The sequence below is a fragment of the Pyrus communis genome, chromosome 17 (assembly GCF_041283825.1).
Source record: "Pyrus communis isolate YQ-2024b chromosome 17, ASM4128382v1, whole genome shotgun sequence".
NCBI lineage: Eukaryota > Viridiplantae > Streptophyta > Magnoliopsida > Rosales > Rosaceae > Pyrus > Pyrus communis.
This window is the reverse complement of record NC_142581.1, coordinates 24,239,316-24,255,408: the sequence shown is the minus strand read 5'-3', so window position 1 is coordinate 24,255,408 and position 16,093 is coordinate 24,239,316. Positions and strand designations below refer to the sequence as shown.

Below are 16,093 nucleotides of genomic sequence, written 5' to 3'. Positions count from 1 at the left end.
GCGTCGCGCAAAACAGGCTTGCGCGACGTAATTGTACCTACGTCGCGCAAAGTCCTCTGTTTTTTTTTTTTTTTTGCCTTTTCCTTTTCTTTTGGGGTTCTTGCATTGCCTTTTTCTTTTGTGGTATCCACTTGTGTAAATGTTTTAAATTGACGATCGAATTAGTTCATTATATTCATATAGGGTTAAACAATGTAGCTGTAAAAAATCATCAAAATCGGAGTTAATATAACCGTTAAATCGTAATTTTTCGTTTATAGCCGTCGAAAAGGTTTGTCCCGTTGTTTAATCTCTACACGTTTGTTTTTTACAATTTTTGGCGTATGCGATCTCAAAGCATATACAAACATGTTTGACGGTTGGATCGTTGAAACTAGTTTCGTACAATGCGTATCCCATGAAAACATTAGATTCACTAACACTTGGAGTATATGTATACTTTCATCAAGTATAACATAAGATTTTGTGGTATCCACTTGTGTAAATATTTGAAATCGACGATCGAATGAGTTTCTTGCATTCATATAAGATTAAGGAGTGTAGCTGTAAAAAATCGTCAAAATCGAAGTTAATATAACCTTTAAATCTTGATTTTTCGTTTATAGCCGTCGTCCCGTTATTTGATCTGTACTTGTTTGTTTTTTACAATTTTTGGCGTATTGGATCTCAAAGCATATACAAACAAGTTTGACGGTTGGATCGTTGAAACTAGTTTCGTACAATGCGTATCCTATGAAAACATTAGATTCACTAATACTTGGAGTTTATTTATACTTTCATTAAGTATAACATAATATTTTGTAGTATCCACTTTTGTAAATATTTTAAATTGAAGATCGAATCAGTTTGTTGTATTCATATAGGGTCAATGAGTGTAGTTGTAAAAAATCATCAAAATCAGAGTTAATATAACCGTTAAATCGTAATTTTTCGTTTATAGCCGTCGAAAAGGTTTGTCCCGTTGTTTGATCTCTACACATTTGTTTTTTACAATTTTTGGCGTATGCAATCTCAAAGCATATACAAACAAGTTTGACGGTTGGATCGTTGAAACTAGTTTCGTACAATGCGTATCCTATGAAAACATTAGATTCACTAATACTTGGAGTTTATTTATACTTTCATTAAGTATAACATAATATTTTGTAGTGTCCACTTTTGTAAATATTTTAAATTGAAGATCGAATCAGTTTGTTGTATTCATATAGGGTCAATGAGTGTAGTTGTAAAAAATCATCAAAATCGGAGTTAATATAACCGTTAAATCGTGATTTTTCGTTTATAGCCGTCGAAAAGGTTTGTCTCATTACTTAATCTCTGCATGTTTGTTTTTTGTGATATTTGGCGTATGGGATCTCCAAGTATATACAAACAAGTTTGACGGTTGGATCATTGAAACTAATTTCGGATAATGTGTTTCCTATAAAATTCAATGGTATATGTATTTACTAAGTAGATTTTAATTTATTTATTTTGTACTTATAAGCAAAACGGGTAAAAAAAAAAAAAAAAAAGGGACTTTGCGCGACCTAGGTTTAAGTGCGTCGCGCAAACCTGTTTTACGCGACGTAGGTATGCGTCGCGCAAGATTTGCCGCCAAACTATGGATGTTTTACCGCTTTTTTCCAACTTTGCGCGACGCAGGTTCACTACGTCGCGCAAAGTGAACACGAAAATATCCCTTTTTGTCTTTCTTTCCAGTGTTCTAACCCAAGTCAAAAGCTCCATAGCTGCCTTCCCCTCTTCCTCACCTGCAGACCTCCGTAGCCACCTGATCACACTCAGGTGATTTAAAAACATTTATGTTATTCATCCATTTTTTTTTATATATATGATTGTATTGAAATTTTTGTTAATATTACCAAATATATTGAAAATTTTGATCTTTTTTGTTCTTATCATGCATATATGATTGAGGGTAAATACTCAGTTTGGTAAATTCCCAATATATTGAAAATTTTGATCTCCTATTGATGATGGCAGTGTAGCACAAGGGCAATGCAAAAGAAAGCAAAAGGAAGAGGAAAAAAAAAAAAAAAAAAAAAAAAACTGCTTCGCGCGACGTCAAATTGTATACCTACGTCACGCAAAAGAGGGTAATTTTGGCGGTACCATAACAAAAAATAGGCGCTTGTTTTAAAATTTTCAGGAGTTTCCCGTAGACCTCACATCCCTATTTCCACCCTCTTTCCCGTACAACTCTCAATTCCCATAGATGACCTCTCTATTTCCCATATATCTCTCTTCCCTCTCACAAGCTTTCCCGTAGATAACCTCTCACTTCCCTATTTCCCATAGACCTTTCTTCCCTCTTGCGTGCTCATCTCTCCCTCTCCATTTCCCGTAGATCTCTCTTCCTTCTCACAAGCTTTTGTCTTCACAATCTCGAATCCAACGCGAATCTCGAAGCCGACGCGAATCAAGTCCCAAAATCAAGGTAAGGGTTTCTGATTTTCAATGGGTTTTTGTTATTTAGGCTCAAATTGCATGCTATTTAGGATTTCTGATAAAATTAGATGTTGGTTCTAGTTTGCAGAGGGGTTGATGGGTTGCAGGTAGAGAGAGGGATCTACGGGAGGGAAGAGAAGTCTTGCAGCTTCATCGTAGGCTCGGGCGGCGGCCTCCGCCGTGTCGAATGTGCCAAGCCAGACTCTTGCAGCTTTGTGTGGATCGCGTTTTTCAGCTGCCCATTTTCCCCACGGCCTCTGTCTAACTCCCCCGTATCTTCTCTTCCTCTCACCAGTTTCTTCAAATGAAACAGATTCTGTACTTGATGGTGTGGTTGGTACCGCTGTGGTGACCGAGACGGTGGACCTCATTTTGTGCGCGCTAATTTGCCCTCGTAGGTCGCTGGACCAATCTGGGTCGGAGTTATCTAATCGAGAGGTATTAATTTGGAATGGGTATTTTCCATTTGTGTAATTAATTAAGAATTAGTTAATCTTCTTGTTTGCATAATAATTATGCGTAAATGCGTAGTTGGTTAAATTAGGTGGGTTTTTGTTTGTTTGTTTGTTTAGGACTTTGATGGGTTTGTCAAGAAGGGCGATCTTCCCGGTTATGCTGTAAGTCTCTTAATACTGCCATCTTTCTATTTGGTGTCACATTGCATAAACCTGCAATTTTCGACTTCTAGAATTAACGTAGCGGGGTGGTTGTGGACCTTGTGGTGTTGGTGCGGCTGTTAAATTTGTTATGCAGCAAAGTTTATCAATAAACTTCTTTTCTCGGAATGTATCTGGGTTGGGAAAATTTAACAATTAGGATTGCTGCACCGGTTTCCTTCGGTGTTATTTCAGTCCTGGTCTCTCTGCTGATGTTTTATTTTTAGAGTGTAAGTCACCTATCTGCTTTTCCACAATTGTAGTTATTCACTTTCTTTCTTCTCCCCCTTCCCTGTGTATTTTGTAGATTCTAAATACACCAAAAGGTCCTATCACAGTGGAACTTTTCAAGGATGGTTCTCCAGAGGTTGTGGATAGATTTATTGACTTATGGTGAGTATTCGACATCACATGTATCTTGCATACATACTTGCTGTAGTAATATTAAATCATGTCTATTTGAAGCTATTTCTCTACAGGGTAAGAGAATAAAGTTAAAATTATGGGACGGGGTGACTTTGTACATAGCTGTTAGTAAAATTGCTCGCATCCAAGGGGTGTATTATTTAATATTTTTATCATCTTATAAGCCAAGGGGTATATTTTGTCGTAACTCCTTTGTAAATTATCAAATACACAACAACAGGTTAAAGGTTCATATAGCCTTGGTGATATGGATGCCTAGTTGACTTATATCGAGGCTAAATGTAAATAAAATTAGAACTTGGACGATTAGAAATCATTTCAATATTCTGAGTAGCAGTAGCATCCAGAAGTAGACTTGCTTGGTTTTTGTTGGTTGTAAGGGCAATAGTGTGTTATGCCCTCATGGCACTTCTAAGGCATTAGTTTTGCAGTCAAAAGGGACACTTCAAGGGGATGTCGTTCAGTCACGTGATCAAGCACTATATAATCAAAGGGGGTGGTTCCCAAGGACTTGGAGCAGCTGAAGATTGGATATCAAAAGGGAAGCTTCGTAGTCAACTTGTTACGAGGTTTGTTTCATAGATAAAACTTTTATATTGGTTGTGTGGCCTGTTGGTCCTGTGTTGCAAAGCTGATAGCTTATTCTTGCCTGTGTGAACCTGTAGTCCGAAGCATGAAGCTTTTATGCTTGGAACTACGAAGGCTAGACCAGACAACAAAGAATTTGAGCTTGTTATCACAACTGCACCAATACCAGATTTAAATGATAAGCTAATTGTATTCGGACGGGTCATCAAAGGAGAGGAAGTGGTACAGGTATAAAATTCTGTGCAGTTTGGGTAACTTATTATCATGCCTAGACTTGGATAATACCTGATGTATAATGCTTTGCATACGGTCTTCCATTCAGGCAACTAAATCCTAAAAGTAGTCCCAGTTTTCCCTTAGTTTACGAATTCAATGAAGATATGTTAGGGCTGCATGCTTTTGTGTCAACCTCAAGCACAACCACTTCAACAGATTTCCCTTTACTTCTTTAACCCATTCGATCATTTTTTGAGTTATGTACCTGTCCTTTTGTAAAAAAAATTCCCACCTCCGTACAGAGTAAATTTGGAGAAGCACAAGCCAAAAAGCAAAGCAGTGCTGCATATAAATCCAAATTTGATAGAAGTAGGAGACAGAGTTATCACCAAAGAAAAACCAAAGGATCCAATTCCAGAAATCAAGTGGGGGTAAGTAGATTGCCTTTTCATTTGTTGTGGCATGTGTCTAGTTGAATGACTTGTATGAAGTAAATTGTTTTTGTACGGTACTTTGATCATTTAGTCTAATGAAGTTTTGATACCTTTGATTGATTACAATGTTTGGTAATCCTAGTGTCATATTACCCTTTTTTTTTTTGTTTCACTTGATGCACTTTTTTTTTGTTGGCTATGAAAATGGATAAGTAGTTTCCTCATGTTTTGAAATTAAGAATGTTGGTAACCTACTTACTTACTACTTTGGCTGCTAATTGATTAGTTTCAAATGCAAGAAAGGATTAGTTTCTAATGTTATAATTTTATGGTTCAAAAAGTGTATAGATGTCGCGGTTGATCACTCGTCGTCGGAGTGTGACCAATGAGCCTCCTGCATTATCAACATCTACTGCTCCAGGCGTGAGTGCTCCATTGATTGAACAAATGAGGGCCCGGGACGAGCAGATGAGGGCCCAGGGTGAGCAGATTAAGGCCCAGGGCGAGCAGGTGAAGGCCTATGCCGGACAGATGAGAGACCTTGTACGAGCCATACAGATGTCTGGCCTCCAAATCTCACTACCAGTACCTGATCTTCCTACACCTTCGACTTCTGAGCCACTTTGCCCTACCGATACCTAGTAGCTTGATGTATCAAACCTAAAAGACTACTTGCAGTTTTTTCTTATTTTTTTGTTTGGACATTTTGTATGTATATTTTCATATATTAATAACTAAATACTTTTCGTTGGTTAATTAATTATCGTTTAGAGTTTAATTAAGATATTTATTAAAAATTAAAAAAATATTTTTTTTACCAAAACAAAAAAAAAGAGGGTTGCGCGACGTAGGTAGAATCTTCGTCGCGCCAACCTCTTTGCGCGACACAAGACTCTACGTCACGCAAAGTGGCTTTGCGCGACGCACGACCTTAGGTCGCGCAAAGCCACTTCGCGCAACGTAAAATCGTGCGTCGCGCAAAGAGGTTGGCGCGACGTAGGTAGAATCTTCGTCGCACAAAGTGTTTGCGCGACGTAGGGGATGCGTCGCGCAAAGCCACTTTGCGCGACGTATAGAACGTCGCGCGAAGCCACTTCGAGCGACGCATCCCCATACGTCGCGCAAAGCCACTTTGCGCGACGTAGGGGGAATCTTCGTCGCGCAAACCCTTTCTGTCACTGCCTTGCCTCGACGGTTAGTGCGCGACGAAGGTGGGTTGAGCTAAGTTTTGCGCGACGGTTTTCGACTTTGCGCGACGAAGGACCTGCGTCGCGCAAAGTGTTTTTTGTACTAGTGAAGTCATATGAGCTAGGATTCAAACACTACTTTTCTCATACCTATAACCCTTTCAAATCTCTAACGGGTTAATTAGAATCCAAATCTCTAGCAAAATGTTAATATATCGGATGCATGTGCAGGTTACAGCCTCTAGACTTTAACGAGAAAGTTACCTATTAATTGTAATAAACTAATGTAAGCCATCAAATTAACATTCCTACAATGAGTAAGTGGAGGTGACATTATTAACCTTGTTTGACATTATTAACAACGAAGCTAACAAGATGCATGTATAGCTCGCGAATGAGTAGGTGGAGATGAATTATTAACCTTGTTGACTTAATTGGGTCGTGAAACTAACAACGAAGTTTACAAGATGGATCTATAGAGCTCTCTCTCTCTCTCTCTCTCGGTCATGAAACTATCAACGAAGTTTACAAGATGCATGTACAGCTCTCTCTCTCTCTCTCCACGGAGTGTAAGTTGCCAGATAGGGAAGGACAACGAAACATGAACAATTAAGTTAAAGAAGAGAAAATAGTTAAATTTGAGTTTTGACAGTCTCATATAATGTCCTCGTCGTCGATTATGCCATGTTCTTGTCCAATCATGCAAAAGAAAGAAGGAAAATGGGTTCGTGTATGTCGGGATGAGGTTGGCCTTCGTTCACTATCAACAAAAAGGAAAAGGAGATTCGTGGGGTATATGACTCAGTCCTTTAGGTTCCTGCCGAGCCAAAATATTCAAAAACAGAAGAAAAGCACTCACACCATGAAAAAACGACAGATATCTTGGTCTTGGCTCTTGGGTTGTCCATTGAGTTGTCGGCAGGGATGAAGGGTCTTCATTTAATGAAATAAAATCAAGTATTTTTTTAGGAAATTGTTATTAGCGTTCCAAAAATCTCATTCTATATTTTAAACTTTTTATATTAGGAAATAAAAATACACTTGAGAAGAGTGTAAAATGAGATTTTTAAAGTGCCAATATCACTTTTTATTTTTTATTTTTTAAAAGCTCCTAACATTCAACAAACCAATGACAAATAAAGAAAAGTTCTCACTGTTCAAATGCATGCATATTCAATTGTGTGACATGTGCCCTTGCTAGTTTGCTTACGTACGTACCAATTAAAATTATATTATTTGGCCGTATTTTAATTTCAATTTGACGCAGCAAAAAAGAAGAAGAATACGAATGAACAACCAAACTGTTTAAATAAACATAATACATCAGTTGGGACAACTCAAGGGATGAACGAAATAAATTTGGACGACAAACGAAAAGTCCGACTTTTTTATTACAAACTTAAAACTGCATTTTGGAGGCTGAAAACGACCTTAGATGGCTAAAATTCATCGTACATTATGGAAAACCAATGAGTTTGACTTATCACGTCGTTTTATTTCCGATAAGGTATCACGGACCCAATTCAGAGCTCGGACGCTATATAGACAAATTTGCATTGCGTCCTTTCATCTTCTAACAATCCATCACCTCCTCGATCCATTCTGCCATTTGTTCTATATCACTTCACCCCAGATGGGATTTGAAAAAGGAAACCCTAGAATGGCATTTTAAAAAGAAAAAGAAAAAAAAAAGGACAGGAAACCCTAGAAGAAAAAAAAGAAGCAAAAATATACTTGATTCCAAGGTTTGTTGCACTTCCCTTATATCTTGAACAATTATGGTGTCTACAGGTACAGTGGAAGGCTTTAAAGAGAAATTAATATCTCTGGACACGTTTGTATGTTTCCTAACGACAAACATGTCTACCATCATTAACATACTGTAGTTATAAACTATGAGATATATATGCTAGGGGGACTATCGTAAAAATGAGACTCTTCATAAATTCTCTTATCATCTTATATTTTTTACATAATATTTTATAATATTAGCATGAAAATTAAAATTATAATGTGAGATAATAGAGAATTCATAAAGATAGTCGCATTTCTCTAAACTCAGTGAGGTGACTTGATAGCTCGCTGATGCATGCATGGACTTTAGTTGGCACTAAAGCACAATGAAACTAGAGCAGCTTTAATTATGTCTTCCTTCTCAGGCTAAGATTATCAACATTCAATCTAATTCATCTTAGCAATGAGGCTATAAACAGTCTTACCTTACTCAATTCACGGGTTCTGTCTAATATTATTTGCATAATTACTCCTTAATCTAAATCGTTTTCTTACTGCTTTGTTAAGAAAAGAATGCAATTATACAAAAAGCTGCTTGTCTTCGTGCTGAGGGCTGTTGCTTGAACGTATTTGCGGATATGGATTGATTGAGATTCCCTTTCATCTTTATCTTCAAAGTCTATTAATTCAGATCTGAAATAGTAACATAAACGCACTCTTTTCATCTCGTCATTGAGTGTGGCGTGTTTAATAATCATGTTGATGGAGCGTCATATCACAAATAATTAACAAGTGTGTGGTGACAATTCCTCAGAAACAGTAACTAAAATTATTTATTTTCATCGATTTGGTTGTGAAATGATAACTTAACCACAAAAATAGTACTGAATGACAACGACGGTAATGATGGTGAGATAGTGTGGATGGTGGATGCATGGTGGATGATAATTAGAGTGAACATGTTCTTTGATTCAAACTTACTCAAAGAAGGAAGACAGCAAGGAAATGGCAAAAGTTTGTGCAGCTTTAAACATAAAGCAGTTCTACCATTTGGAAACCACTACAAACGAAGTCTATGCCCAAAATCTTCTAGGCGCCTAGACTTTGGTGCCATTATTAGTTATACTTTTAGTCCTTTTAACGGTAATGAACAAGTACTTTAACGACTGAAAATAGTAATAATTAAGTTACAAGGTGATGAGATCTTGTGTAGAATTTTCTACTACTTACGTACAACAAACCAAAATCTAATCCGATGCCATACCTTTTATCTAGGCAAGATTTAGCAGATTAACTAAAATGCTAAATTTCATGTCTTTCCACTTAACGACTGAACTTTTTGGCACATTTTGGATCTTTCCAGTTAACTGCTGAAGTTTTTTGGAATGAAGAGATCCGAAAGGGTCTTTCTAGTCAAAAGACAAAACAAACAGTGTCTAATCGTACGAGTAAAAAGAAATACAAGCAGGAGTTATACTACGACTCCCAGTCCCGTAACGGGGAGGAAACGTGTTGCCTAATCACAGGAGGAGCACAAAAAAAACTTAGAAAGAAGAGGCAAAAACCACCAAAATACACAAGAAACTGTGTTTGAATAAGGGCATTATTCCCATTTCGTACAAAATAGAACTCTGTCAAATGTAGAGTTATCAAATTTTCATCCTTATAAGTTACAGCTCTAGCAAGCAATTATTTCAAGGGTTGTTTTTTCTTTCTTTCTTGCGTTCTTCTCTTATCATATTTCATTAATTCATCATAAACGTGCGCTGTCTTACATTCATGACATCTAAATTCGTATTTCTTTCTTGATATATATATATATATATATATATATATATATATATATATATATATATCCAAACAGTTGTCTCTGGTATACATAATATAATTATGAGTAGAAAATTAAAAGTGACAATAAAAATTCTGAATCCAAGGGTCTAGCTGAGTATATAGTTTAATAATCCGTAAATAAAAATCAGTCTTAAATAATTCAATGTGAGAGCTAGCTAGCTAGCATTTTACAACCAAAAGAAATTTCTTAAGTTCAAAGCAATTACATGTGGATGCCAGCTTGAATGTATTTCAACAACGCATCAAGTTAAAACAGTAGGTTTTCCTACTTGACAATGGGTTAGATGTATTTTTTCTTCACTTATAAGTGAGAAATTTGATATTCGAATCTCATTGATAACAAGTTACAAACTAATTTCTTTGCCTACCCCTTATAGTGTAAATATATCATTTTATTAATAAAGATAATTACAATATTGGTTTTAATTATTTCTCATGTTAAATTAATTAACTAAATAATTTTTAGGTAATTTCTTTTGAGAACAAATAATAATCTGCACTAAAGAGAGAGGGGATTGAACCGGAATGCAGTGGGTTAAAAAAAAAAGATTATGACTGCCAGGACAATCCAACGCTTGTGATCAAATCAAATATCAGAGGTGACTTTTGGGGGAGCGAAAGTTGCAATCGCACATGGCCTCATATTTTAAAGGGCCCCAAAAAACTTGTGCCATCAATACTAAAATTTATTTTTTTAGCACTTTAAAATCTCATCGTGCACTCTTACGAGTGTAAATTTTTTTCTTTCAAAATATAAAAATCTGAAATGCACAATGAGATATTTTGAATGACAATAACAACATCTTAATATACGAATTTTTTTTTTTTTAATCCGGTGATTCACCCGAACCCTAACCCTACTATACTGCAATAAAAAGGCAGGTAGGTAAAGATAGAAACCAAAAAGTACTCAAGACACAAAATTGACCAAAACTATACCGACAAGCTGCACGTTCATGTCAATTCTGAGCAATAATTATATGCTTGAGTTAAACAAGGGCAAGGATGCATGCAAAAGGAAAGGAATGATTAACAAAGACAACCAAAAATCAGACATGGAATCTATGCGATTTTACGTTTTTCTCGACAAGGCCACAGCCTAGAGGACATGCAATAGTCCTCAACCAATAGGATAATCGATTGCTCTGAGGCATCAGCTACGTTAAATGGAAAAACAAGGAGTAGGGCTCATGAGGGTTTTAACCAGGAGACAGATTGTCTGCTCTCTTGTTTGAGTGCTTTTCCCAACTCCTTCTATTTGTGCGATATCGGTTAAATTATGTCAACATTTATATTTCTATTGCTTTTTATCTTATTATTTCTATAAAAAAATTAATATAAAATGTTGACATAACTTAACCGTAACCGCACAAAATAGGAGGAGATGAGAATGACACCCAAACAGGAGGGCAGACAATCTGCCTCCTTTTAACCACGTACGGGTTTAAAGAAAATTGTTTGGAGTCCTACTTTTATATGTAGAAAATTATTCACTTATCACTATTTGCAAACTACAGTTTGATTATATATATGCACAAGGATTCGGGGACATATTTTTTAACACATATTTTGATACATTTTCTTAGGGTTCACTTCGTAATAATGTATTTCAGTGATCTCATCGTTTATGTTTTAGGTCTTCTCCCAATGATCCTCTCTACAAAAAATTACTCAAATCTTAAACTATATTGATTGTCAGATTAAATGGAAGTCATTTTAGTGGGGTTTTTTTTTGGTTTTTTTTGTTTTTTGTAGAATCGTACTCATTCATTTTCTTTTCTCCAAATGAACTTTTTAATAATTTTATATTTATCTAAATTTTTACCAAAATAATTTATAAATAATAAATTAAAATATAAATTGTTGAATCCCACACATCGGCCATAGAAAAAGAGATTTAAGAGTTTAAATATGATAACCTAAACTCTAATTTATACCGAGGTCTTTTGTGATAAAACCCCACACCTAACGGATTGTGTAGATGATAATTACCAAGATTGAGACATTATCGGTGTTGTTGGAAGTGGGTCTTTGGCCCGTCTTTTTGATAATTCTATATGGTATCAAAGTCAGGGAGCAAGCTTATACGTACTGCCACGTGATGGGTGGGTTCCCTTGGCCCCGCGCAATGATGGTGGGACCCTTGGCCTCACGTGTAGGGTGAGTCCTCTTGGCTCCATGTGGTTGCTGATATGTGGATCTCCCACGTATGACCCACTAATTGGGTCCCACGTGAGGGGGCGCGTTGAATTCCACATTTACCGTAGAAAAAGAGATTTAATAGTTTAAATGTCATAACCCTAACTCTAATTAACATCGAGGTCTTTTGTGAAACCCCACACCTGACGAATTATACAGATGATAATTACTAAGTTGGAGACAATTTCAGTGCTGTTGGAAGTAAGTCTTTCAAAAAATTTCAAAATAAAATGTATTTCTAATCTCCACTATGCAATATTTTTTTTTAGAAAATCCCATCTCTACCTCCCCGTGCACTCCAATTCATTGAAAAAATATAAAAAAAAGGTTGAGGGAGATGGTGGGGGGCGGGCAGGGGTCACCTGAACATTCACGACTGGTCAAGATGAAAAATCCTCACTTTTCTCTGGTCAGATGCAAAGCTGCTGCTTATAAAGTTGCAATATGCTATCTTCTTTACAAGATTTGATTTAGTTTTGTCCTATTTTCCTTGCCATCATTATATACCCGATTTAAAATAGGAAAAACTAACTAAAAGAGTTTGGAAACGTTTAGTTTTAATGAAAAAGATAAAATAAAGGGTAAAGTAAATAGTATTAGAATTAAATTTTTAATGTAAAAATATGATTTTTTTGTTAAAATAAACAGTACTAAAAATTTTTCGTTAAAGTTTCTTTTAAAATACAGTTGGCTGAGCCTTTTGCACCTGTCTTTGTGTCACAGTCACAAACTTTCCCAATATAAACACATAATAATAACAAAAAATATGAACAAAGAAATTAGGAGCTATATTTGAATATGAACTCCCTATTTCATATATAAATTTAACTTCAACTTTGAGCTTGGATTAGCATGAACTCGCGGTCAGCAAAACACAACCAAATTAATTGGGACTAACAATAGTTTTTCAATTTCAGGTGTTCTAATTCCCAATCCATATGCCTCAACAAACTAACGAAATGATGCTGAAATTTGGTTTGAACAATCATTTTGCTCGGATGAGTAGAACTGAACGTTTAGGAGCTTCTTGCAGTGACTAAACAAAACAAACACCATACACCCTTTAAAAGACAGAAGAAGAAATTATCAAACTGAGATATTAAATAGGATGGTGTTAGTCAAAGGTGACTGTGATGCCCACATGTGATAAGTTAAAGTTTACTCGATTGGATTACTTATGAGATGATTTGAATCCAAATTGAATTAGGCTTAACTCAAGAACAAAAGAGTTTACTTTTTACTTAGATTATAAATGCTGTAAGCGTAGATCCTTGTTCAAGCCAAGTTTTTGTAAACGTTGCTACGTAACGTACTATTTCCTAAAATTATAAAAGTTATATTTTAAAATAAGACATATCAATTATGTTGTTCACCCGTATTATAACACATAAAATTACATAGAATGTTCGTGGTGTGGAGCAAAAAATAATCCTAAAAATTCTAGAGGCAACACTTAAACTTTACTTAAGAAAGACAAGATTGCCCTCATTAAATAGGCAGGCTCCTTAGATACTCCCACGCACAGCTCACACCCCTAAAGGTTCCAACAGCTGAAGATGATTGCCCACAACTCACCTGCCATTGGCAAGAAAAGTCAAAGCATTAAAGATAAGGATTAATTACCCAAATTCTATCGTTAATACATTCACAATTGAAGAATGACTTCATTTAAGTAAGTAATCTCTATTTAAATCAATTAGGAATAATTACTCCATTATCTCAAGATATTATTTCCTATTTAATATCTTGAGAATATCTCTACATAAGTACCTTGGCCAATAGGATGCCGCCATGTGTAGGGTAAAAATCTACACTATGGCCAGCCCTCTCCCCCTATATATACTTCATATTGTACCAAATATGGGAGGATTTTTGCAACCCTAAAATGTCTAAACACTTTACTCTCTTGAGAAAAACTAACTTAGGCATCGGAGATCAATTGGCCTAACCCCCCGCCTCGTGGGCGTGTGAGTCTTAGGTCTTTGATTAAATGTGTTGATTGTTTTATAGGTGCATTTTCATCAAGACTGTAGACGGCGGAAATTTGCATCAACAAATTGGTGCTTTGATTGAGAGCTGATTCAAATACATGAAGAAGCCTCTTGCATTTGGTTTCTTGAATTTCTATTATGTTGAATTTCTTGCACGTTGTATCAATTAATTTTTCCTAGAAAAGTTTCTTGATCAATCCCTAGAGAAAAGATATAATGGTAGGAAATTCAGAAACCATGACGAACAGAACTCCATACGTATAAGGATTTGGACCGGAGAATGGAGACAAGGATATAGGACCACGACGACGATCCTTAAGGCTCAACGTGATGGCAAGATAAGCCCTACTGCCGCGAGCCACACCACCATCGTAGCCGAGGCCTAACAACCACAGTAAGGCTACCAGGCCATGACATAAGCAGCATTTGGAGCCCAGCCAGCAGCCTAAGCTGCCACGGCCCAGGTCTATTCTGTGGGCAGAAAGCCTAGGTCCGTTCCGTGGCCCACGAGCAGGAGGCCCAAGTCGTAGTAGTTGGAGCCCAGCTAGCAGCCCAAGCCGTTACGGCCCAAGTCTAATGTCGAGCCTCACTTGCTGCAGACATGACTTATGCCCGAAAAGGGTAGGCACTAGCCCAGCGCGTAACATAGGCCTAAAGGCAGGCGGCCCAAGCACTAGCGTATCACGCCCTTGCATATACTCCGACCACCTAGGCGGGTTGACCAATCCAATCTGAAGCCATCTTCGACGATCCAGATTTTAACCAACGGTCTTGCGATTGACTTAGGGTTATTTTCACCCCACTTTTCTGCATGAATGCGTGTTTTGGGCTGGAGCTTTGTACTTGTAATCCATTACACTTCCACCACACATGAACACACCCATTATCCAGACTTTTCCAATCTAAATGGCGAGCACCACTTGCCTCAACAGGTCGCTAATTTGACGAGTGCCCTTGCGCAGCAGACCACTTTGGTGAACCAGCTCCTTAAGAGCATCGAGATGCAACGCGTCCCTGACGAGGGTAGAAGAACGTGATTCATTCCATCAATGTCCTGACAAAGAGCTGCTTAGCCGACCACAAACAGTGCGTTCGGCTAGTGTGCACTCTCATTTAGGCCATCGGGAAAATGTTTTCTCTCGCCTAGATGTGCAGAGAAGCGTTCATTCCCGACTTGGCTCATGAGTCAGTGTGCACTCGAGGTTGGGTCCATACTTCGATGAGCACTCATGACATTCCAGGTGAAGCATCTCCACGAGGCTATGCCTATAAGAAGATCCTCTTGCGAGGTACAATAGTAGGTAGCCACATGGCAGACTGAGAAGAGCACGAGAGCTGTCCAGCTTAAGTTCCACTAGCAGCCCCAGCTAAGCACGATAGTAAGTAGCACAAAATGAAACATGTGTATCGCGGCCGCGACACAAACAAGCAGGACAAGTCGAAGAGCCACACGGACCAGAAGGTCAACACCAAGGGCAGCCGGAGGCTCTGCTGCCCCACTAGGCGTAAATCAAAGAGGAAGTACAAAGGCTCGTAGTATAAAAGCTGTGCGGATTCCTGCGCATTGATATTGTCGATGATGCTATTCGTAAAGACGTTGCCAACATGAGCAGGTCACCATTTACAGACGAGATCGAGCAGACGGAGCCACCGCTATAGTTCAGCTCGTCGCATTTCACCTTGTTCAAAGAAGATGAAGATTCGAACAAACACTTGATGTGTTATCGAAGTGCCATGACCCTCTACTGCAGCAATGACACTCTCATGTGCAAAAGCTTTGCCACGACACTCTAAAGCGAGGAGCAAGACTGGTTCCACACCCTACTGCCACGTTCAATCATGAACTTCAATGAACTTTCCTTGCTTTTCATTAAGGAATATTCGTCCTACCGCTTGATCAAGAAGAAGTCTGACCACTTCTTCAATATGAAGGACCTGAATGAGTCATTCCGCACATACGTCAAGAGATTCAAGGCGAAAAAGGCAAATATCATAGGATGTGGTGACAGCATTGCATGCTCAGCTTTTCGGAAGGGGTTTTCAGCAGATCACCCACTTTTCAGAGAATTAATCATGGTCGAGAAATTGACCTTGGAAGATTCTTATGCTTTGGTAGAAAACCACTCCCTCTAGGATGAGGCCAAGCGCTTCTAGAAGTTACTCGAGCAGCTGCACAAAGACGCAGAGCCAACTCAGAAGAAGGCATGCGATAAACCGCTCAATAACAAAGGCAAGCTAAGGAGTAGACATAGGGATTGGTCCTTAGCAAAGGGAGGTTCAGCACCCAAGATGTACACCAAGTTCTCAGTCCCGATCAACCATATCCTTCACAACCACAAAGACAAGCCGTGGTTCAAGATGTC

At 37.7% G+C, this 16,093-nt stretch overlaps 1 protein-coding gene across 1 annotated transcript; it reads left to right on the top strand.

Moving 5' to 3' along the window:
- Positions 1-2,609: 2,609 nt before the first annotated feature.
- On the top strand, positions 2,610-5,524 carry LOC148689661 (uncharacterized). The gene is made up of 6 exons (XM_088688550.1): positions 2,610-2,886; positions 3,412-3,497; positions 3,962-4,099; positions 4,196-4,346; positions 4,637-4,765; positions 5,117-5,524. The coding sequence occupies exons 3-6, from the start codon at positions 3,984-3,986 to the stop codon at positions 5,408-5,410; spliced, it is 690 nt and encodes a 229-aa protein (XP_088544676.1). The 5' UTR covers positions 2,610-2,886; positions 3,412-3,497; positions 3,962-3,983; the 3' UTR covers positions 5,411-5,524.
- Positions 5,525-16,093: the final 10,569 nt, after the last annotated feature.